The 21,741-nt window shown below is 56.4% G+C and overlaps 1 protein-coding gene across 1 annotated transcript; it reads right to left on the reverse strand.

Moving 5' to 3' along the window:
- Nucleotides 1–10,740: 10,740 nt before the first annotated feature.
- NKX2-2 (NK2 homeobox 2) lies at nucleotides 10,741–21,492 on the reverse strand. Its single transcript, XM_032248141.1, has 3 exons — nucleotides 21,388–21,492; nucleotides 13,106–13,805; nucleotides 10,741–12,196 (listed from the first exon to the last, which is right to left on the reverse strand). The coding sequence occupies exons 2-3, from the start codon at nucleotides 13,362–13,364 to the stop codon at nucleotides 11,634–11,636; spliced, it is 822 nt and encodes a 273-aa protein (XP_032104032.1). The 5' UTR covers nucleotides 13,365–13,805; nucleotides 21,388–21,492; the 3' UTR covers nucleotides 10,741–11,633.
- Between the last annotated feature and the right edge of the window lie 249 nt (nucleotides 21,493–21,741).

The raw sequence follows: 21,741 nt of genomic DNA on the forward strand, positions 1-21,741 counted from the left end.
CATCTGGAAAACTCGTGGAGGGAGTCTTTACAAAATGATGCTAATAGTTCCTCTGGCTCTAACATCCAACATATTTTTTGATTACTTTTTACTCATATGGGTTATTTCCCAAATGATTCAAGGACGCTTTTCAAAAAGTTCTGCCCCCTTGCTCTGGAGTGGCCGTCACTGTGGCAGCTACCTACTGACAGTGCGATAGCAGGCCATCTCTAAGGCGACACCTGGAATTGCTTGCCAAGCCCTTGCCACCCAAAGTGTGGTCGTGCCCCAGCAGCGTCAGCAGCCCGTGGAGCTCGAGAGAAATGCAGAACGCCAGGGCTGCTGAACACGAATCCGCATTTTATGAAAATCCCAGGTGATTTGTTTGTATCCCAAAGCTTGAGGAACTCTGATCTAGGCCTTGGGGAGGCAAGAATGAGCACAATTCACCTGTGTGGAACTCGGCCGGAGGAGAATCAAGCAGACATGAGGCGCACGCCCAGAGCCCAACCCTCCTGGCCAGGCTGGGACACAGCTGTCCCTGCAGGGCTTGTCCAGCCGAGTCTGAGCTCCTTCCCTGGGTAGTCACTCTCTCTGTGTGAAGAACACCTTTGGCTCTGGGGTCACTCACTTAGGGATTCGTCATCTGCACTCACAGCTTCTTTCCTCCATCTCATTAGTACTCAAATCAGGCACTCTGGTTTGCGGCAGGCTTTTTACACACACCCTGTGTCCTGTGAGATCTTTAAAATTAGGAATTAGAATGCTGGTTCTACAGGATACACCTGGAGTTAGGTGGACTTTGGGCAATGTGCTTATATGTTCCCAAAAGGCTCAAGGGAATGCCGACTTCACATCCTGGGAGTCCACAGGAGGCCTAGAGAAACACGAGGGAAGGAAGAACAGGATTTCATCAGATTGGAATTTGGGAAATGGCTGTTTCAACTGGAGAGGACAAGGTGGGATTTACTATACAAAGACATAGGGCGCCATCCTCAAAGGCACAGAGAGCATCACCATGTCATCCAAGCCTATGGAAACAGGTGTCCAGGGTGTTCTGGGGCTGCAGGCCACCTGCCTGCTCCCGGGAGGGGAAATGGCCGTCCATGTGCAGGAGCCCCTGACCATGGTGGCAGCCAATGGCTGGATGTGAAATTCAAGCTAGACCTGGATGTTCCCAATCTGCCCACCTCACAGACAGGAAGAACAGGATCGTCCACAATCCTGGACGTCCGGATCATCCCACGGTGCTCCCAAGCATGCTGTTTCAGAGTGGTGAGACTGAAGAAGGAGAGGTGCCAGCAGGCATCAGGGAGAACAGCATGGTGGATTCCTGCCCACAGCGGAAACAGCTCCATCACGACCCTGATCATAAAACACGGAAGCCTCCATACCTGGAACTGCAACTCGGGCAGCTGCAACATTTCTCCTTGTTCCTGAGGAAATCCTCACGGTCTCCAGGGGGAAAGCTCACCTTTGTGGATTTTTTCACCTGGGATGTCTTAGAACAGAACTGTATGTTTGAGCTCAAGTGCCTGGATGCGTTCCCCAATCTGAGGACTTCATGCACCATGTTGCAGCTTTGGAGGAAAGAGCTGCCCCTGTGCAATCTGCCCGCTTCTTCGGGATGCCAGTCAGCAGTGAGACGGACCAGCGGGTACCAAGAGCACGTGCCGAGCAGGAGGCAGACACGTACTGCAAGTTTCATTCCATCCTGTCTCTAGGGGCCTGCACTCCATCTTCTCTGCACTTTTCAGTAGCGTTTAGACTAAAAAACAAAACAGAGAAGTCTAAAGCAGAGAGAAATTCAAGATAGAACTCTAACACCAGGTGGCTTAAACAACAGAAATGTATTTTCTTACAGTTCTGGAAGCTGGGAGTCTAGGTTCAAGGTGTTGGGAGGGCTGGTTTCTTCTGAGGTCTCTCTCCTTGGCTTGCAGGTGGCGTCTCCTCCCCATGTCCTCACATGCTCTCCCCTCTGTGTGTCTGAACCCTGTTTTCTTACAAGGACACTGGTCACACTGAAGTAGGGCCTACCTCATGACTTCATTTTAGCCACTTAGCTCTATAAAGGCCCTAACTCTAAATATGGTCACATTTTAACATAGGGGTTAGGACTTCAACATGAAGTTTGGGGCACATGGCTCAGCCACTCCACCTCCACAGGCTCTTCTGAGGAATGAGAGTGGCTCTTTCTGCACACAGTTGTTACACCCTGTGCCTGTGTCATGTGTCCCTGTGATTTGAGTGTCCAAGTCAAAAGTAACCATGTGGGCTGGACTTTCAAGAACCCACGTGCCCCTCCGGTGTTTTGGACACCGAACCTGACCAATGGGGTCTCTGCAAACCAGCGGTGCCTCCCCAACCCAGTCCCATTCTTCCTCTAGGAAGGGGGACTACCACATTCTGGGAGCTCCTTTGTGATGGGAAAAGACAAAGTCACTGGCTTTGAGGATGGCTCCAGACGGAAGAAGAGCCATGGTTCTGGACCTGCACAAGGGCAGCTGTGTGTCCCAGGCCTGGCCATGAGGAACCAGAGTGACGGGCCGGCTGCTGTTCAGTCTCCATGTCCCTCACTACATAGTTCCCCGTGCTAACTGCCTCCTTGCCACCCAAAAACCCTACTTAGCACAGAAAGGTGTGTAAACATGGGGAAAGAGGCCAATAATGATGGGCCATTAAGTCCTGAGTGACCTCTGGAGACCAATGTTAGGTCTAGGATAAAGGCAGAGCAAGAGCCCACGTGTTTATGCCTTTGGGCTCCCCCAGATGTAGACCCTGAGACAAAGATTCATGTGCAAGTAATTAATTGGGACCAACAAGGAAATGGAAAAATGAGAAAGTGAAAGGAAAAAAAATCAACACAGGAAGTGGTAATGAGCAGACTGTGGTTGAAGGCAACTTGGGCTCAGTCCCACTGGGGGCCTGCGGCGCACATGTCTCAGGGTTGTTCCACCTGGAGCCAGGAAGCTGGGCTGTATATCCTGCAACCTCCCCCTGAAACTGGGTGAAGACCATGAACTCCTCAGCACTAGCCCCATCTAAGGGGCCCAGCAGCCTTGTGCTCCGCCTCCAGGCAGACTTGCAGATGCTGGCAGTGGGAAGCCAGCACAAGGGAAGAGGGAGCGCTCAAGGCCGTGGGCAGCAGCTGCATCCTGCGCAAGCTCGGCCCCCTCCCCAGTCACAGAGCAGGAGTTCCAGCCACGGCTCTCTCTGCTCAAGCAGCTGGCTGCCCACTGGGTGGGAAGGACTAGAGATTTCTGAGAGGTGCCTTGTGATCAGACCATCAAGTATCAGATCCTCCGTCACAGACACAAAAAGCTGATTCCTTTTGTTTTACCTTCTACATCTCACTATCCTTCATTTCATACCCATTCCATACAATTCACCTTCCCCTACAGAGGCTGATGAGGCAATTCTTTTATTTTGTAGCTTGCAGAGTTAAAGAATCATGGAGAGACCTGGAAGCACATACTTAATAATTCTTGTGGTTGGGCACAGTGGTTCATATTTGTAATCCCAATGCTGTGGGAGGCCCAGGTGAGAGCTTGACGCCAGGAGTTTGAGACCAACCTGGGAAACATAGTGAGACCACATTGCTACACAAAAGTAAAAAATAGCTGGGCATGGTGGTGCACGCCTGTGGTCCCAGCTCTTGGGAAGGCTGGGTAGGAAGCTCTTTTGAGCCCAGGAGTTCAAGGCTGAATGAGCTATGATAGCATCACTGCACTACAGCCTGGGTGTCAGAGCGAGATCCTCTTAAAAAAACAAACAAACAAACTTGCAAATCTCTCAGATTAGGGGAACACTATACCCAAAAGAACATGTTAGCTTCTTTTATCTTTCCCCACATTAGATGAAAAAGTAATCATTTAATTACAGTCGTAAGATCAGTTGGCAATTTAAAAATCAATTTTTCTTGTACCCCTTATCATCCTGGGGGGAGAGGGGAGTTGCTCATGCCATCGAGATCATGGAAAGCCCGGGCCCAGGAGTGAGACCAGGTTCCAGAGTGTGCCCCTCAGGTGGACCCCCAGGCTACACCCCCTCAGTTCTCAGGGGACACTTGCTGGCTGGGATAGCCACTTGACACCCAGTGGAGGTGCTGGTGTGCTGGCTTCCCTGAGGATGCCAAGGAACCCCAGCCCTCACCACCCAGGCTGGGACCTGGGCACTGGCTGCCAGAGAAAAGCTGGCAGAACCCACCTGGTGGAGAAGTCACCCAACTGCCTTCTGTAAAGTGGGACAGTATCTTTGTCCTCCCTCACCCCCGCCCACTATTCTGGAATAGAAGAGGACGCCCTGGTAGATCCCACCTCTGCTCCCAGGATGATTTTGTCAGAACACTGGCTTGATTATGAGATCAGGTGCTTAGCTTCTCTGAAACAGGTTCCTCTGCAGGAGGACAGCTTGGTTATGATGATCTGATTAGACAATGAGAAACAGGGAGAAGGTGCCTGCCCTAGAAGGTGCTCAATATGTGGGAGCAGTGATGATCATTGTCTTCAGGTGCGAGAGAGGCTGGGGTCAGCGACCTGGGCTTTCTTTGTACCATTTTATGAAGAAAAGTAAAAACACCACAAGAAGGCCGGGCGCGGTGGCTCACGCCTGTAATCCCAGCACTTTGGGAGGCTGAGGCGGGTGGATCACGAGGTCAAGAGATCGAAACCATCCTGGTCAACATGGTGAAACCCCGTCTCTACTAAAAATACAAAAAAAATTAGCTGGGCATGGTGGCGCGTGCCTGTAATCCCAGCTACTCAGGAGGCTGAGGCAGGAGAATTGCCTGAACCTAGGAGGCGGAGGTTGCGGTGAGCCGAGATCGCGCCATTGCACTCCAGCCTGGGTAACATGAGTGAAACTCCATCTCAAACAAACAAACAAACAAAAAAAACCACCACAAGCAACAAAGGGAGGACAGGATTTTTCATCTGCACCTTTCAGTTGATACCTGTAAGTATCGAGCTGTTCTTCTGTTAGGACAGAACATGTTACTCCATTAGAAGGCAACATTTTGGGGTGATGGAAGTGTTCCATGTCCTGCATAGGTGACAGTTACACGCATGTCACATCAGCAGCCTGAGGGGGGAGGGGAGAAGGGCTGGGCTGGATACCTTGAGCCTCTTCATCGCACTCCAGGCGCCAAGTGCAAGAGCAGAGAGTTTGCGTTATTTGGGGAATGCAGCCCTGGTGCAGAGGACACGTCGCGGGGACATCTCGAAACCCGCAGGTGTCGGAGCTGCGCGCCACTGCTCAGCCGGGAAGCCTTTTCTTATCCAACCGCGCCGCCCCGCGGAAAGCCTGGCCACTGCAGACGCCCTCACCCGCCCACCGCCAGCGGGGGCTTCGGAAAGTAAACGGGTCAGTGTTTGGAGCCACGATACATTTGATGCGAAGCGGTTCCACCCAACAATCAACGAATCTCGCTGGAACTGCAGACCCGACTTCTGCTGGGGGGAGGCCCTTGAGGAATGTCACGCCCTTGTCCCCCACCCGCTGCCCTACGCCCAGCCTCCCGGAAAGGCACCAGGCACCAGGCGAGAGGCGCCCACACCCTCGTGTCCTTTCCATTCCCGGACACCCCCGCACCCTAGCTGAGTCCTCGGCACGGAGTGGGGACTTGCCCTGGGTGCTCTGCTGGGTGGGAGGGGTTCTTGCCTCCCGGGCCGGACCCCACGGTCGGGGTTGGCGCGGCATCTCCCCCTGGCGGCGGGACGGTGACCCTGCCCCGCTCCCAGGCGGGGAACCGCAGGAGCTGGGGGTCTGGCAGGGCCCACATCCAGGGCGGGCGGGAGGCGAGGGTCTTTCCTTCCCAGAACCACCGCCCCACAAACCTGCACCCTCCCCGCGTCCACCGCCGCCAGGGGCCCTGAGATCGTGGAGACCGCGCGCCCTGGCGCCGGGACCAGTCGGCTGTGGTCTGTGCCCAAACGCTACGGAAACCGGGGCGGGGATGGGCGGCGGGAAAGCCACAGCCGAGGACAGGTCCACTCGCACCTCCCAGGCAGCCGCGCACCCGCCGCCGTCTGACTCGCGGCTCTCCCCGGGATTTCGAGCCGCCGCCGCCTCCTGGCCCCTCACCCGGCTCCGACCCGGGCCGCGCTTCCGCCGAAGCGCAGCTGCCTCTGGGCTGGGCCCGGCCGGCCGCGCAGAGACGCTCGGGAGCGCGGGGCTCGGGCGCCTCCTGGCGGCGGCAGCGCGCGGCACACGCTCGGTTCTCGGGCCAGTGGCGGCGCGTGGAGCGGACGCGGGATCCGCGCGCGGGCCAGGGCTGCGGGCCCGCATTTCCCCACTCGCTCGGCTGGCGGCGCTGAGGCCTCTTCGCCTCTTCATTAATAACGATGCCTCGGGAGGGGAAAAAAATAGAGCCTTTAAAAATCAGAGTGAGAGAGGGGAGTGTGTGTGTGTGTGTGTGTGTGCGCACGCGTGTGTGTGTGCGTGTGTGTGTGTGCGTGCGTGTGTGTCAGTGTGCGTGTGTTTGCCCGTGTGTGTGTGTGCGCGCGCGCGCGCGTGTCTGTGTCTGTCTGTCTTGGGGCGTTGGTGAAAGCAATAAAACTCAGATCGCTTCCTTGGCAAGATAGCGGCGGCTATAATGCGCCGGGGGGATCAGGGGTTTATTTGCAGATCCTGGATAAAAGATGATATATCGACACGGTTTAGAGTGTCACTGCGCCTGGCCTCTCAGGAAGCCACAAGTACATATTTCCTGAAATACCGCCCAGCACAGTATCTAATCCGCCCGCCACTTAACACCGGGAGGGGAACGTCGGCACCGCACAAGCTTGCTCCAGGCTTCCTGGTTCTGGGTGGGGAGAACCCACAGGGGCAGGATCTGGTGCGCCTAGACGCCCCCTCCCCTGGCCTTTGTCTTCAGTCCAAGTAATCACTTAGCGATGGGCCTTAATAAATACGTCTGAGAACTGTCCTTATGCTCGGTAAATATTGGATTAGCTTTTCAATGACCAGGCTCTTGAAAAGGCTCGAGAAATCCACACCAGGTCTCAACTAAGCCAAACAGTCAATAGGTAAGGAAATAAGTTATTTCCCTGTCTGAGGTGGGGAACGTTGAGAAGGAGGGCTTCCACTCGTACCAAATTATCTGATGCTACTAAATATGACCGTCGTGCTAAATAGGAAAGGGGGCGCATCCAAGTTTCCCATTGGTCGGAATTTCCACCAGCTCAGTTCTGTTTATTAAGGGTTGAGTGACTTTGTCTGTGGGGAACGTAACTGGGTTGCATTTTATATTTCCACAGAGCTCAGCGTAAACTATTTTTGCTTAGTACCTATTGTTTATTTGGGGATTGCTTATGGGAGTTTTGACCTGGCAGTTGCAGGGGAGAGAGCATGACCCAAATTATTTCCAACTGCCTCGCGCCAACTTGGACCTCTTAGAGGAGGCAAAAAATGGGCAAATTCCTTGGAAGCCCTGCTGTGTCTCCCTGGTGCTGAATTTTGTAAGCACAAGATCCAGAAGACGTTGAAAAATAAAGAGGAAGTATCTCCCTCCTCCACCACGGGGAGAGACGCTGTTGGAGGAAGTTCTGGGAAGTGGTTTCCCATCGCACCAAGAGGCCAGTGGGATGGATCCCCGCGCATAATTCAAATGAACGCGCGTCTTTAGCTCTTTGGGGTTGGCAACCTAACCAAGTGGCCTGGCTGGGGGGCAAGTCCCCTTGGAACCGGCTGCAGCCCAAGTCTATCTAGCTGGGCCCCCGATTGAGCAGCGCCCTTAGTCTCTCAAAACCTTTCTCGCGGTGAGAGGAAAGGCGGCTCCGCTCGCGGGGGCTTCAGGACCGGTCGGTTGGGTCCCTGGGTACCCTGAGTTGCCTCCGGAGTTCTAGGACGGTCCGACGGCGCTGAGCTTCTAGGCAGAAGTTTCTTGATACACACACAGGAGCGAGCAAAGTGAGCACAAGTGAGCTCAAACCCTGAAGGTGCAGGTTCGCTGACTCCCGTCCCAGCGTTGGAGTCAAGGAGAGAGAAGAGAGGAAGAGAGAGAGGGAGATGATGAGAGAAAGAGAGACTATGAAAGTAGAGAGAGATTATGAGACAGAGAGATTATGAGAGAGAGATTATGAGAGGAGAGAGATTATGTGAGAGAGAGAGAGAGAGAGAGAGAATGAGAGATCCAGCTTTCAGTGTCACGGGGCCTAGGCGGGGCCAGCGCCCTCCGAAGCCATCAAAGACAGGGGTGGCTTTTTCTCCCCTCCTCCAGCCTCCTCCCCAATAGATATAGCACGAATTTTTAATGCGTCTTCCTTTCACAGACAACAATACGGGGTTTGAAAGCCGGACACAATTTAGGTTTTGTGCGGATCCCTCCTCGCGCTCCCTCGGCCCAGCTGGCCATATGGAATCCAGCATGGAGCCCGCGGATGACAAAGGGACCCAGTGACAGGCCCAACAAAACCCCAAGGAGACTTCTGCCTGACTCCGGGATTCACTGCCCGCGATAAGCGCGCTGAATGGTGCGGGGTGGGGCGAGGGGTGGGGGGCGGGCCCCTTCTCCCTCTTCCCCTCTCTCTGTCTCCGCGATCCTTTCTCTGTCCCTTTTTAATATGCACGCCTCTAACATCTCCGGCTCCCAGCTTTCCCATTGTGCGGTTTTGTACCGCCCGCTGTAGATTGGGCGAAGATAGACTGCTGAAGCGGACCCCGCGCCGGGTGCGCTCCCAGGGCGCTCGGGTTAGGGCCACACAGGGCTCTGCAGGCGCTTTTATTGACTCCGTGGGGACCCGAGGACAGAGAGAGGCGGGCGCCGGGCCCACCTCCCGGGATCCCGGCCGACCGCAGGAGTGCACACCCAGATTGCAGGCCCGCGGTCCTGGCCACCGCTCCAAATGTGTCCTCAATGAGCAAGTGGTGGAAGCCTGCCAGAGTGAGGACCTTCCACGCTTGCCCCTTCCTCTCTGGAAACCTGGGGTTCTCCTGTGATCATTTTCACCCTGGAAACTCTGGGGCCTGGAACATCAAAATTGCCTCAGGCCTTCTGACAACTCCACTCCAAGAGACTGGAAACCCCCACCTTTCTTCCCAGAGGATTTTGGGGTTAGGGGAAGTTGCAAGTGGATGTGGAGTGGTTAGTACCCGGGCACGTTGAGCATTCAATTAGTGCACAACAAACTATCTGGGAGAAATTCGTTGGCCTTTACAAACAGCAGGACATAAGCCCCCAAACATTGCCAAGCTAGTGTGGAGAACAAAGAGAGATCTTTTAGCATTTAGAAAAACTGCCCTTTCCCCGAGGATAAGCCTGGAGATGGGAAAGGACCTTTACCAGGATATTAGAAAGACTCCCGATCCCTCAATTATCCAGGGCTGGCGTGGAACGCGGGAATAAAGTGTCATCGCGTCCCTGGGCTCCTGCGCTGAGTGCTATGGACGCGCAGATTTGGTCGCACGGATAATCATGTTTGCTTTAGATATTGAATTAAACCTGATCATCAACTAGAGGGAGCGAGAAAGTCATCTGGGACAGCTCCCTTTGCCCGGCCTCCTCACTGCCACCCCATCCCCCAGCCTTGACGGTGCAGCTTCGGAGAGAACAGATACAATTTCCAAATGCGCCGACTTTCGCGTATGGAAGCACCCGCTGGGCTCTGAGCTACACAGCCCCTACTATCTTCAGAAACCAGAGAAGAAAGGCTCACCCTCTAGTTCGCCAGGCCCCCTGAGACGCTCCCCCGCGTGGCCAAGTGTGCGCTAGCATCCGCCAAGGAGATCTGCCCCCAGCGACAAGGGTGGGACGGAATCAGTTCCCCACTGGAAAGACAGATACGCCCTTCCCGGGCGAGCAGGGGGCTGTGTGCCCACTTTCCGTCCTGGGCGCCCACCTCACCCTCAGACCTCTATTTCCTACCAATCCACCCAGTCCAACACCCAAGGGGGTGACTTGGGGGAACCGCACACCGCCGAACGTTGGAGGGGAGGAGGCTGGGGATCCAGTCCCCCGGAAGAGGCCAGGAAGCCCGGAAAGTATGGGAGAGGAAGGGAAGGGGTAGGCTCGGTTTGCTGGGATTGCCAAATACTCTCGCTCCCTGGCTCCCTGGGGCCAAAGAGCCTAGAGAGGGCGGCAGTTCCCCCTCCCTCCCCCGGGCCCAGGACCCCGCGTACCACACCCCCTCCACTCCTCCCTCCCCGCCAAGCCAAAGCCTAGCGCGCCCTGACCGCTCCCACCCTCGGCCTCAGCGGCCTCCTAGGCCGGCAACAGTCCGCAGATTTTGAAAAGGGGTGGCGAGAAAGCAGCCAGTCTTAACCTCAGACCCCCACCCACCCACTTTCTTAGCGTGAGGTAAGTCAAACGCAACAAAGTGAAAGTCATCGAGTGTAGTGGCTTCAACAGCTTCTCAGGCTGAAGGAGCCACTCGTAGATTTGGGCAGAGAGGGGGGTTTGCTCTCTCGCCTTTGCGGCTCCCTAAGTCACTTTTCCTTCCGAAGCCGGACGCTGCCGCCCGGGGTTCAGACAGCGTGCGAGGCCAGAGGAGAGGCCTGTGGGGAGGGAGTGGGCGACCCTGGGCTTCGGGCCGACGGCTCGGAGGCCCAGCGTTCCCGCCCCTGCCCCAATCCTAGGCGCGGGGTGCAGCCTGTGGTCGGAGGGGCCTGCACCAGGAGCCCCGCCCGCGCCAGAGCCACGGTGCCCCCGGCCTCCCCGCCCAAGAGGAACCGCCGGTGGGAGCCCCTCGGGCGGCCGGGTCCCGCTCCCAGCCCCAGACCTCCAGCCCGGCGAAGTCGGACAAACGGGAGGGCCGGGCATTTTGTTTTTTTAAACACAGGATTTTTATTAAAATTCTTATTTAAAAAATGGAAAGCTTTCAGCGCCCGGCGCTCTTGGGGAAACCGCGCCGAACCGCTGAGCTCCAAGTTCGGGGCTCAAGGCCCGGAGGATGGGGCAGGGGGCTCCCTACCTACACGGTTTTCTTTTCCATATTTGAGAAATGTTTGCAGTGAATAAAATAAAAAGAGAAAGGAAGAAAGCAGGGGAAAACGCAAATATAACCAAACCCAAACAAATCACAAAGCAAGGAGCTGGACCCAGAAGGGAAACAGGCCCATCCTGAAGGTCATTTTGGCAACAGTCACCACCGATATTTACAACAAAAAGCGAAATCTGCCACCAGTTGTCAGAACGTTTACATGGCCATAAATATTTAGCATTTTCTTATTTTTTTTAAAAAGGAAGAAATTCTCTATATTTTTAAAGTGTTCTCCACTTGCTTTAGAAGACAGCTGACAATATCGCTACTCACACAAACATATTTTACAAAATTCACGAAAGCAGGGGTGAGGGGTCGGTCTTTTTCTGGTTTTCAAGTGGCGACATTAACGCTGGGACGGTTTGGTCCCCCCGGGGAGAGGCAAAGAAGCGAAGCTGCGCAAACGTTCTGTAAACACGGCGTAGAGTTCAGCCCTCTCCAAAGGTTCAGAAGGAGAGGCTTGGGCAGAGCTGGGTGGGTGGAATCTGCCACTCCAAGGAGACGCAGGCAACCTCCCGGCGCCTCCCTGTTGGAGCCGAGAGTCAACTCGACTCCATAATAATATTTATAATAATAATAATGATAACCACCATGAGGACCGGAGGCCTCCTCGCCGCCGCCGCCGCCGCCGCCGGGGTGGGGCCTGGGCCTGGTGCGCGAGTCTGGTTGGGGTGGTGCTCACCAAGTCCACTGCTGGGCCTGGACCAGGGGGTGTGCTGTCGGGTACTGGGGGGTGCCGGCCGAGCTGTACTGGGCGTTGTACTGCATGTGCTGCAGCGACTGCGCGCTGTAGGCCGAAAAGGGGATGCCGGCCTGGAAGGTGGCGGCTGCCAAGTCCTGGGCTTTGAGCGCGTGGCATGGTTTGCCGTCCCTGACCAAGACGGGCACGGCCACCCGGCGCGGCGAGGGCAGGGGCGTCACCTCCATACCTTTCTCGGCCCGGGCGCGCTTCATCTTGTAGCGGTGGTTCTGGAACCAGATCTTGACCTGCGTGGGCGTGAGGCGGATGAGGCTGGCCAGGTGCTCCCGCTCCGGCGCGGACAGGTACCGCTGCTGCCGAAAGCGCCGCTCCAGCTCGTAGGTCTGCGCCTTGGAGAAAAGCACCCGCCGCTTCCGCTTCTTGCCAGCGTCCCCCCCGCCGCCCGGAGTCTCCTTGTCATTGTCCGGTGACTCGTCGGCCGAGGGTTCCGGGGACTTGGAACTTGAGTCCTGAGGGGGCGCGCCGGCTGCCAGACCGTGCACTGGGGGAGGGGGAGAAAGAAACACGTCAGGCGCCTGGAGGCCGCGCGCAGCCTGCACCAGACTCGGAGCACCCCAGATCTTCCGTGCGCCCCTGGCCCTCTGCGCCTGGCAGCCCAACCTGGCTGCCTTTGCTGTGACCCCTGACTAGCTCCACGCCGACGAAGACGTCTAGGCCTCCCAGGGTAAAGAGGGAAATTGGCAGGAGAGGGGGCTGGGGCTTGCGTTTCTAGGGGCTCCCATAGTGTGGGTGAGAATTTGGGGGGAGTGGCGCACCAAAGATCACTACGGGTTAAGGGCTTCGGCCCCCTTAAGCGGTTTCCTCTCGGGAGAGACGTGGGCAGATTTTTAAAAGAAAAACCCCACAATCCCAGCATTGATTTCCTCGGCCATTTAAGGCAGGTTTTTGGGGGCTTTGGTTTCTGCTTTCGGGTTTTCTAGACACCCCCTGCACCGCACAAAGCGTCCTCTATGATAGAGCAGGGGGCAGGGTGAGCTATTTATACCCGGGCCACCCGAAGCCTCCCCACCCTCCACCCTTACCGAAGGAGACTCGCTGGCTACCTCCAGTCCCTCCCAGCAGCTGGAGTTGGGGGTCCGGCTGGAGCCCTCAGTCCCGGTTGACATCATATGCCAGCCCCTGGGAGGTATAGCCCTTCTCCCTCTTTCTCCTCAATTTCTCGCGTTGAAAAAAATCTCAGAGACCAAGTCCTTTCCCGGAACTAAGGGGGCTTGAAGAGGAGGGCAGAGGGCGTCCTATACATACAAGTGTTAAAAATCTTTCTAGGGATCCATGTGAGGTGGTCTGGGCTTACATGGCCCCTTCCCCTTTCATTCCCAGTGTCCAGCCCGAGTTGCGGCCGCGGGAATGGAGGCGACCACGGCCTCGGCAGCCAAGTTTCGCTACTTACGGGAGTACTGGAGGCCCTCGGTGCTGGCCAGCCAGCGCGTGTATGGGTTGTCGCTGCTGTCGTAGAAGGGGTTCTTCAGGGGCAGGCTCTGCACCGCGTCCAGGGCGCCCTGCCCCAGCGGCCCGGCCCTCTTAGTGGGCTCGGGCCCCTCGTTTTCTTCCTCCGGCCCTTCGGCCACAGAGCCCTCCTCATCGTTGGTGTCCGGCAGGTCTAAGATGTCCTTGACCGAAAACCCCGTCTTTGTGTTGGTCAGCGACATGGTTCGAGACCTCAAAATTTGTGTCGCAAAGTTGTAGCTTCACTAGGTCAATTCGTGGCGCTCCCCAGCCCGGGCGGGCAGGGGAGGGGGGAGTTGGGGGGAGGGACTGGGGGAGGGGAGGAGGGAATTGGCTTTAATTATTGGTATAATTATTATTTTTAAAAAGAGAAAGAAACTGGGGATGGGGAGGAAAAAAATGAAGCCCAACCCAGTGCCTCTGTCTTCTTTGAAAACACGCGGAAATGGACGTAGGGAGCTGAGCTGCCTGCGCGCCGAGCGCCGCGGGCCCCGGCCTTAGTTTGTAACTCCAGGAGGGGTGCCAAGGCGGCGTCAGCTCGGGCTCCGGCGGCCGCTCGGCGCGCGGTGGCGGCTGGTGGCGAGGAAAAAATGGGCCATTGCCCGAGCGATCAGTCCATATAAGGCTGGGCTCCACTCACGAACCTGGGGAGGGGGGGAGAGGGGGAGAAAGAGAGGGAGGGAGGGAAAGAAAGAGGGAGGGAGGGGGAGCGAGAGAGGGAGCGGGAGAAGGGTGGAAAAAAAAAGGGGGAAGAGATATTAAAAACGCAAAGGTTGGCCACGTGTGGGCGGGTCTTGGGAGTCAAGTGGATGAAGACAGTATTTGCAGATGTGAAATTGTGGGTTTTGGGGAGCTCCGCGCTCCCGGCCAACGGCCCTCTAGAGCAAGATGAGAGGTGTAACGTGTCAATTAATTGCAAAGACGGGGCGAGCCTTTTTTTTTTTTTTTTACCCAATATTTACATACAAAGGGCCACCGCGTCGCTCGCGAGTCCACACACTTGAAAGGGCCGTTTTAACAAATTGCATCTTAAAAAAGGTGGGGGTGGGGAGGAGGAGAAGAGAAAACAAAACAGAAACCAAGAGAAGGGAAAAAAACCCTCTTTAACATTCACTGGTTCCTACCTCCCCGCCCCCGCGTGCCCACCCCAGGCAAGCCGGAAAATTGGCGATTTGTGGCGCCTATGGAAAAGGGGGAGGGGGCGAAGGCCGAGCTGCGGAAATCTCTCCTTTCCATCGCTGGTGGTTCCCAAAACAAGATCCGGTTCAAATGGCAAGAGCCCAACTTCTGTAAGCCTCCTAGGTCAATATTTTGGTTGAGGCTTAAGGATGAGTGCTAGAAATGACAAGGCAAGTAATTGATTCCAGTTAACCGCGAGAGAGCCCGAAACCCAGGAGAGAGCTCCGCTCCCGGCCGGCCAGAGCCACCACCAAGCGACCCGCCCCCCTCCAGCCACCCTTTATTTGCTAAAGACTCATTTATTTCCTTCACTCCGCCTCCCCCCACCTCCCACCCCCAAGCCCCCGCCTCCACCTCTTGGCGGCCAAGGAGGACGCACAGTTCACTTTCTGCTTTGCGGGCGGTCCCGGGGAGGGCGGGGTTAGAGTTGGGAGCTCCAACTTCAGCTGGGGTCGGACCCCGGCCCTGCTGCCTCTGGACTCTGCGGGCCGCTTTCCCCGTGTGGTGGAAAGGGCAGACGGCCCCGCTCTTTCCTGCGCTCTATTATCCCTCCCTCTATTGCCCCCTCCGTCTCCAGCCTCCGACAGGAGGTGGAGCAGCGTGAAGGCAGGATGGGGGGGGGGGGGTGGGGGGGGGGGTTGTTTCTCCAGCCTGGGTGAGGACCCAGAAAGCTGCGATGGTGGGGGGTCGCTGGGCGGCCCGACGCCACTGCGTTTTCTCCCAGTTTTTTTTTCTCCCGTGCGAGTTCTTTAGTGTGGTCTCCTTTTGAGCGCCCCGGGCGCGTTCGGAGTACGCGCTCCACGTTTCCAGGTTAAGTCAGGTTAGTGTGAAGTTTCCAACCACTCTCCGCTCTGGGAACTGAACTTTCCCGGGATTGCACCTCCTCCTTGGCGCTGGGGTTGGAAAATATCATGGCCCTCCTTCAGTTAAAGAAAATTTTTATGTGTTGTGGGATATATTGGCTACCTGATGCTCGTTCGCCCCTGAGGAGCGTCTGGAGGCAGCTTTGTCTGGGGGCGGGGAGGGCACAGAAGGCCGCCCCTGCAGGGTCCAGGTCTCGTCTTCCCACAGCCTGGGCCGCCTTGGCGCCGGCCAAGCTGACCGCGCGGGCGCCGGGTCCTCCTCGCGCGCAGCTGCCGTGGCCGCCGCCGCGCCCCCGCTGCCCCCGGGTTGCCAGCGCCGGGTGAGGGCGCCTCTCCGCGAGCTGCTCGGCGGCTTTCTGCAGCCCTCGCTGCCTCGCCCCCAGTATGTGACGTGGGTGACAATGGCCCAGGTTAGAGTGAGCCCCTCGTCGGCGCGTCCTGGGTGGTCGGACCCGGGCAAACACAAATACAAACCGATTGCTAAGCTGCGGACAATGAGCGAAATGTAGACAAATGTCCCGCTCCCGTTGGAAGCCTTTGTCCCGGCTCGGTTTTTGCATTTATTTCAGTGGCGAAATAATACATGATTGACGCTCTCTTTCAATGTGTCCTAACTGTTTGGAATAAATCTAAGGTTGTTCCTAGTTGTCATGGCATTCAACCCTTTTCAATGGACTATCTCTTCATTCATTTCTGAATCCGTCCACAATATTAAGGAAACCCCTTCATGTCGACGCTCCCCGATTCTTCTTTCTCCTCCTACTTTTTCTTTTCTCCTTTCCCCTCCTTTCCCCCCCTTTTTCCCTGCAAGAATTAAAAACTGGTTTGAATCGTGTTTCTCGAACCCATTACTTTTAGTGCTTTTTCTTTTTCCTCGCTTTTTAGTCTCTTTCTCAGCCTCCCCCCTCCTTTCACGTGGGAGCTCCTCGATCTGCCCCGTCGGAGGAGGGAAGTTGGTTCTCCAGGAGTCCGGGAAGAGTTGAGTTTGGATTCAGGGGCGGGGTGGGGAGGGGGGTGGGCCTGCCGCTGCCATTGTTACTCAGCTGTTAAATAAATAACTGGTGAGAAAAAAAGTTCCTCTACCCAAGCGTTGCAGCAAAGACACTCCTTTTGTTCCTCCTCTTATTCCTCGGTTTTAAGGGGGTGGAGGCTCTCTTGGGGACCCAGGCAGCCTCCAGGATGGGGATCCAGAATAGAGCCTGGTTGGGCCAGGCAAATTCTTGGGTGGGGTGGCAAAGAGGTCTTTGGCAGGGAGTGTCCTTTCTCGCACATCCCCATAGCCACCTTAGGTGGGGGATGCCCGCAGAGGCCTTCCACAGCACGTTCATTTCTTCAGCTGGGAACCACCCGGCTGAAGTTCCATGTAGTTCCCAACTTCTCTCCCCCTTCGCCAGCATAGTGGGCCTTTCTTCCCAGGATCTAAATCAGCACCGCCGCTACTGATCAAGTCCCCTCCCCTCAATCGTGGGAGCCTGCAAGGTCCACAGAGCACCTGAGAGAGGATTGCTTTCCTAGGGGAATCCTGGCTCCTGGAATTAATCATAGGGAGGGAGTGCTGCTATAGGCGCCTAGAGAAGGAGCCCCTCAGCCCATTTCTCAAAAGGCCGGCTTTGCCCTTGCGTCTGCCCTTTGACCCTAATGATCAGCCGAATCCTTCAGTGTCTCAGCTCACGGTGTCCTCTTCCCGGAACACCTGAGGCGCCCACTTCCCCTGCCTTTGCAGGCCACCGCCTGGACTTCGGGCCCTCCTACAGCTCACCCCAGCGAGTCTTCCAGTTTTTCTTTCCCCTGACCTGGGGGCAGCTGAGCAGGAAGGGAGGGAACTGGAGAGAGCTTCGGCCTGGCCTCTTCCGAGATCGGTGCTGCCGGGTCCACAGAGTTCAGTCTCTCTCCCGGGACCTCGAGACTCCATTTCCCCATCACTTCGTCGCCCGAGTGGTTCCCGCGTTCGTTTCCGGAGTGTTAACATTTGCAAATGAAAAGGCACAGGGAGACCGCTGGGAGGCCGTAATTGAAGGGGAGAAACTGGGCTTGTTAGTGGAAGATCATAAAATGCAAGTCCCCCAGGAGCGGCCTGTGGACGCCGGGAGGCCTGCGCGGGCCCAGCTGGCGGCCAGGGCAAGTCCGGTGCGCAGAGCACAGTCCAGCGTCTCCTCAATTTCTTGGGCCCGGTTTGCGCCCAAAGGGCCTGGAGGCCAAGGCGCCCAATGCACCTCTTCCGCACCAATTAAACAGGTGATTGCATCCTGAGGACTCCCCAAAAGGCCTCCCGGCGAGCGCCACAGCTTGGCCTTTTAGAGCCCGGGAGCTTCCGTTTCCTGTGTTCCCGCACACCCCGAATACTGAGAGGCCCTGCCCCGCTCCCTTCCCCCTCCGGAGAGTCCTTCAGTCACTGCCCACCACTCCACCCTGCCAGTGTCTGCCAGCGCCAGTTTCAGCTCCACTCGTCTCCCACACTCGGCATTCTTTAGGAAATTCTTTCCAGGTACCATCTTGCACCCAAGCGAGTTCAATGTCCTCCGTTCCGTCAAGTTTGGGCTTGAGCTTTGGGCTCAGCTGCAGTGGTCTGGAGACCTCATAGGCGCTCTGCAAGATGCCTCGTTCTGCTGCGTGCTTGGGGAGGAAGTTGAGGCGGGTGCTGGAAGTTCTGAACTCAGCGTGCCCCGGGCCGGAGGAGATTTGCTTGGCGTCTCCTTAGCGTCCCGAACACCGTGTACCCCTGCTGGGGTCACCTGAACAGCTGGACCCCCAACCCCATCTTTCTTCGCATTGAGGCTTCAGGTTCCGTACCCATCTCTAGCTCTATTCATTCTTCCTAGGCTGAGAATGGACGCATCGAGAGTCCCAGGCAGGGGAGATGGCAGGGGAGGGGAGGAAGCGAACCTGTGCCCCCGGAGGCTAGAGGGGGGCCTCGCTTGCTCTGCTGCTCTGGGCTCTGCGACGGATTGAGTTCGGGCTCAGGCGGCTGGTGCGGGCGCAGGGAGGCTGAACAATCGCCGGAGGCCCGGGAGGGGAGGCGAATGTACACAGGCTAAGTGGCCCCACTCCAGGACAAGTGGTCCTCTAAGTCGGCCCAGTGTTTACCTGTTTACTTTCCCAGGTAGCTCAAATACGAGCGCCTTTTCTGCGCTCCGGGGCACGGGGGCCGCCCAGAGGCACCCTGGGTTCTCGGCTGCTGCCCTCCCACGCCTCAGCGGTACGCCCCCTGTTGGGGGCCGGTGGTGAGCCCTAAACAACAGCAAACCAGGCAAGAAAGGAAGATACGGGAGAGTAGGCGAGGCCTCGGCACTCCCCACGGAGGGGAGCCTCTCTTGGGCTCAGAGGACGGCATCCGTCCCTTCCCCCATCTCTGTTCTGGGCAACGGGGGCCTCTTGGGAGGCCGCCTGTGTTCGCATCCTTCCCCGTTCAAGCCGATGGTGGAAGCTTGCAGGGTACCTGTCTCCTGTCTTCCAGGGGAATGAAGGGCAGAAAAAGTCTTCCAGGTGGGGGCTGCGGTCTTGGGGCCTGCTCTAAAGAGGGGGCGACCTTGAGGAGCCCAAAGCTTCAGCAGCCCTAGGAGGCACCCCTCACACTCCCCACCCACAAAAGCTCTCCCAATCATTATAAACACAAGGTCTTTTCCCTTTATTTGGAAACACTAATTTGTTTGACTTCATTTCATTTCTTCTTCTTTTTTTTTGGAATGAAAAAGGGTTGAAAAGAAACTCCTTTCCTGGTACAGTATGTGGCTGAGCTCTCAGACCCCCCCCCCCCCCCGCCCCCCGCACATCCCATCTCAGATAACAACCTTCAAGTGGATTAGTTTATTGTCTGGTTAGCGCCAAGGTGCAAGCGTTTGTCTTCATTCACTCCGGAAACAAAGCGCGTTGCACCTTCCTGCTCCAGCAAGGATTAACGGCGCGGACACAAAGGTTTAGTCGGACGGGGAAGGTTTATTTTATCTCGGGTTGGAGACTCAGAGCGTGGCATGCACTTGAAATCAATGAGAAAGGAAAATGTCACCCAGTGTGGTCCCTGAGTGTGGCGATAAAGACTTCACCTTAAGGATGGCATCTCCAAAACAGCCCCACTTCAGCCTCACCTTCCAGTGCAGAAGCAGGGGTTGCAGGAAGCAGGGGTGTCAGCTCTCACGTCCTGGATGAAAGAAATCGTGGAATGTACCCCAGGAATACTAGTCGGTGCTGGGACCTTTCTTAACCAGAAAATGAAAGTCAGTCCCAGCTCCAATTGCCCTCACCGGCTGCCTTTGGAGAAGGAAACAGGGTAATAGGAAATCCCTTCTGTCTGTGGGGTGGCGGAGTGAAGCCTCTAGGTTGTGGAGGCCTAAAGCTGTGTTAGCCTGCAACTTTGAAGAGGCCAGACTGTGCCTGGCAGATCTCTGGCAGGAGAGACTCACAGCCATTGGACAGGTGGACCAGAAAGTGGGCATTAGTGTGAAAGGAAAGGAAATCTCAACCTGCTTTGGGTTCAAGTCCAAGGTGAGTTCCCCCGCCCTTTGGTCCATATTATAGTAACTCTTTAAATTGGCCCAGGAGGTGAAAAATGAGTGGATGCCTCTCAGATGGACAAGCCTCCCAAGTCGACTAAGAAGGCCTTGGGTAGATAAGTTCTCCAGGCCCAGAGACTGAGACTGAGTTCAGATTCTGTGTCTGGAGGAAAATCCCCATCCCCTTCCTCCAGAGTGGCAGGTACCCCATTGAAGCCACGGAGAGAACTGATCCTCGGACCTGGAGCCTGGAGTCCCCCTGCGATTAATTCCGTGGGTTCAGGAGGAAGGAATCTAGGTGAGCTCCCTTCTCCCTATTCTTTTTCAAGGCAAAATATACAACACTTTCTCAATTATCTGCCTCCTTCCCACCAAAAAAGGGGCAAATATCTCCCGAGGATGTAAATAGTAATAGGAATTAGTATTTGTCTTCCTATTAATCAGCCTCATTGTGTGGGCATGAGACCCTGCGGGCATATGTTAGGACTTTGATAAATGCACTTTAATGAGATCTTTAAAAATGCATCCAATAAAATAAAAGGCGAGGAAAGCCGTTTAACTTTCATGGGTGTTAAATTGAACACGAACTGTGGCTCCAGGCGCGCTACAAAATGGAACCGGCCTCCCTCCAATATTTTATTTAAAAACGTAGCTTTAAGCCCCCCTCGGGCCAAACGAGCCTGTCCTAGCCAATCCATTATCATGGGTTTATTGGGGAACCAAACGCCACGTCCCCCCCGGGCGAACCCCTTCCCTTTATTCGTTCGCGCTGCTCTAATGATTAAATATGTTACAATGAGATTACGCATCGTCAGTGTTGCCTTCAGGAACGTTCTTTCAGCCAAACCCGACCTTCCCCGGATGAGGGCGATTTCAATACGGGAGATTTGGGTTTCTCTAGGAAACGCGCTGAAAGCACTTTCTTATCTGAATTTACTTCTTAACACGTGACAAAATCATTACCACAAGACTTTGGAAAACCAGTCGCTCTCCTAACGGGTTTGCATTTAGCACTTAAAGCTGGGCCGGGCGGGCCGATGGGAAAAGCAGTCGTCGGTGGCGCGGGGAAGGCACGCTCTTAGCTCGAGCTAAGGGCTTGGTTCGGGAAGGACAGGAACGCACCCTCGGGCCCTTGGGCACAGAGAAGGGGATCCTAGGGCTCTGTCTCTCTCTCTTCAGTGTGGGCACCAGAGGCCCACAACCCTCCCCTAGACGCAACGCCCCCTTTCCACCCCCAAGAGCCACCAAAGTCGAGAAGGCGCCAGAGGCGATCCAAAGGGCCTCCTGGTAGTGTGTGCGTGTGTGTTGTGGGAGGAGGTTGGGGCGGAGGGGGCGCCCCTCGGAGACAAGGACCCCACCAAGGTTCATTTCTGATCCTCTGGCGATCTCTACTGACACAAACGAGAACTGTCTGGCGCCAGGCGCGGCCCGGGCGACAATCGCCTCCCAAACTCCAGGCTTCAGTCGCCTGTCCAGAGACCCCAGTTCACAGCACCGGCCCTCAGCCCTGCTTCCTCCTGTCTGCGACTCCTGCCTCCTGCCCTTCTGCTCATCACCACAGTCCCCTCACGTTCCAGTTACGCCTGAGGAGAAGCCTCTGTCTCCACTGGGCACCATCTCCAAATTACCTTAGGGACTTCTGCCTCTGTCTCAATCCCAGATCCCGAGCCTCACGCGATGCACAGGGGGCGACTTACCCGGCGGAGGTGGGTGTAGCGGCCGCCCCTTCCTCGCTGCGGGCCCCGCCGGCGGAGGGAGGCGCAGCCGGCCCTGGGCGATGGGGAGGGAGTTGGCCAGGCGCTCCGCGCGCCGGCTCCTCCTCTCACTCCTAGCGCAGCAGCGACAGCCCCGCCGCATTTCAAGGCGCGTCTTTATCTAGTCCTCCACCTACCCGGACCCCCCTCGCTCTGCGCCCTTCCCCCACCGCGCGCCGTCCCGGGCGGGGCTCAGGGGACCGCACGGCTCCCGGCAGGCGGGGACCGCCGCGGGCTCCGCGTCCCTCCCTCCTCCTCCGCCTTCCAGCCCCGCACCTTCCCAGCCCCAGAGACAGT

The sequence above is a fragment of the Sapajus apella genome, unplaced genomic scaffold (assembly GCF_009761245.1).
Source record: "Sapajus apella isolate SASKATOON/1434 unplaced genomic scaffold, GSC_monkey_1.0 scaffold65, whole genome shotgun sequence".
NCBI classification, from domain to species: Eukaryota; Metazoa; Chordata; class Mammalia; order Primates; family Cebidae; genus Sapajus; species Sapajus apella.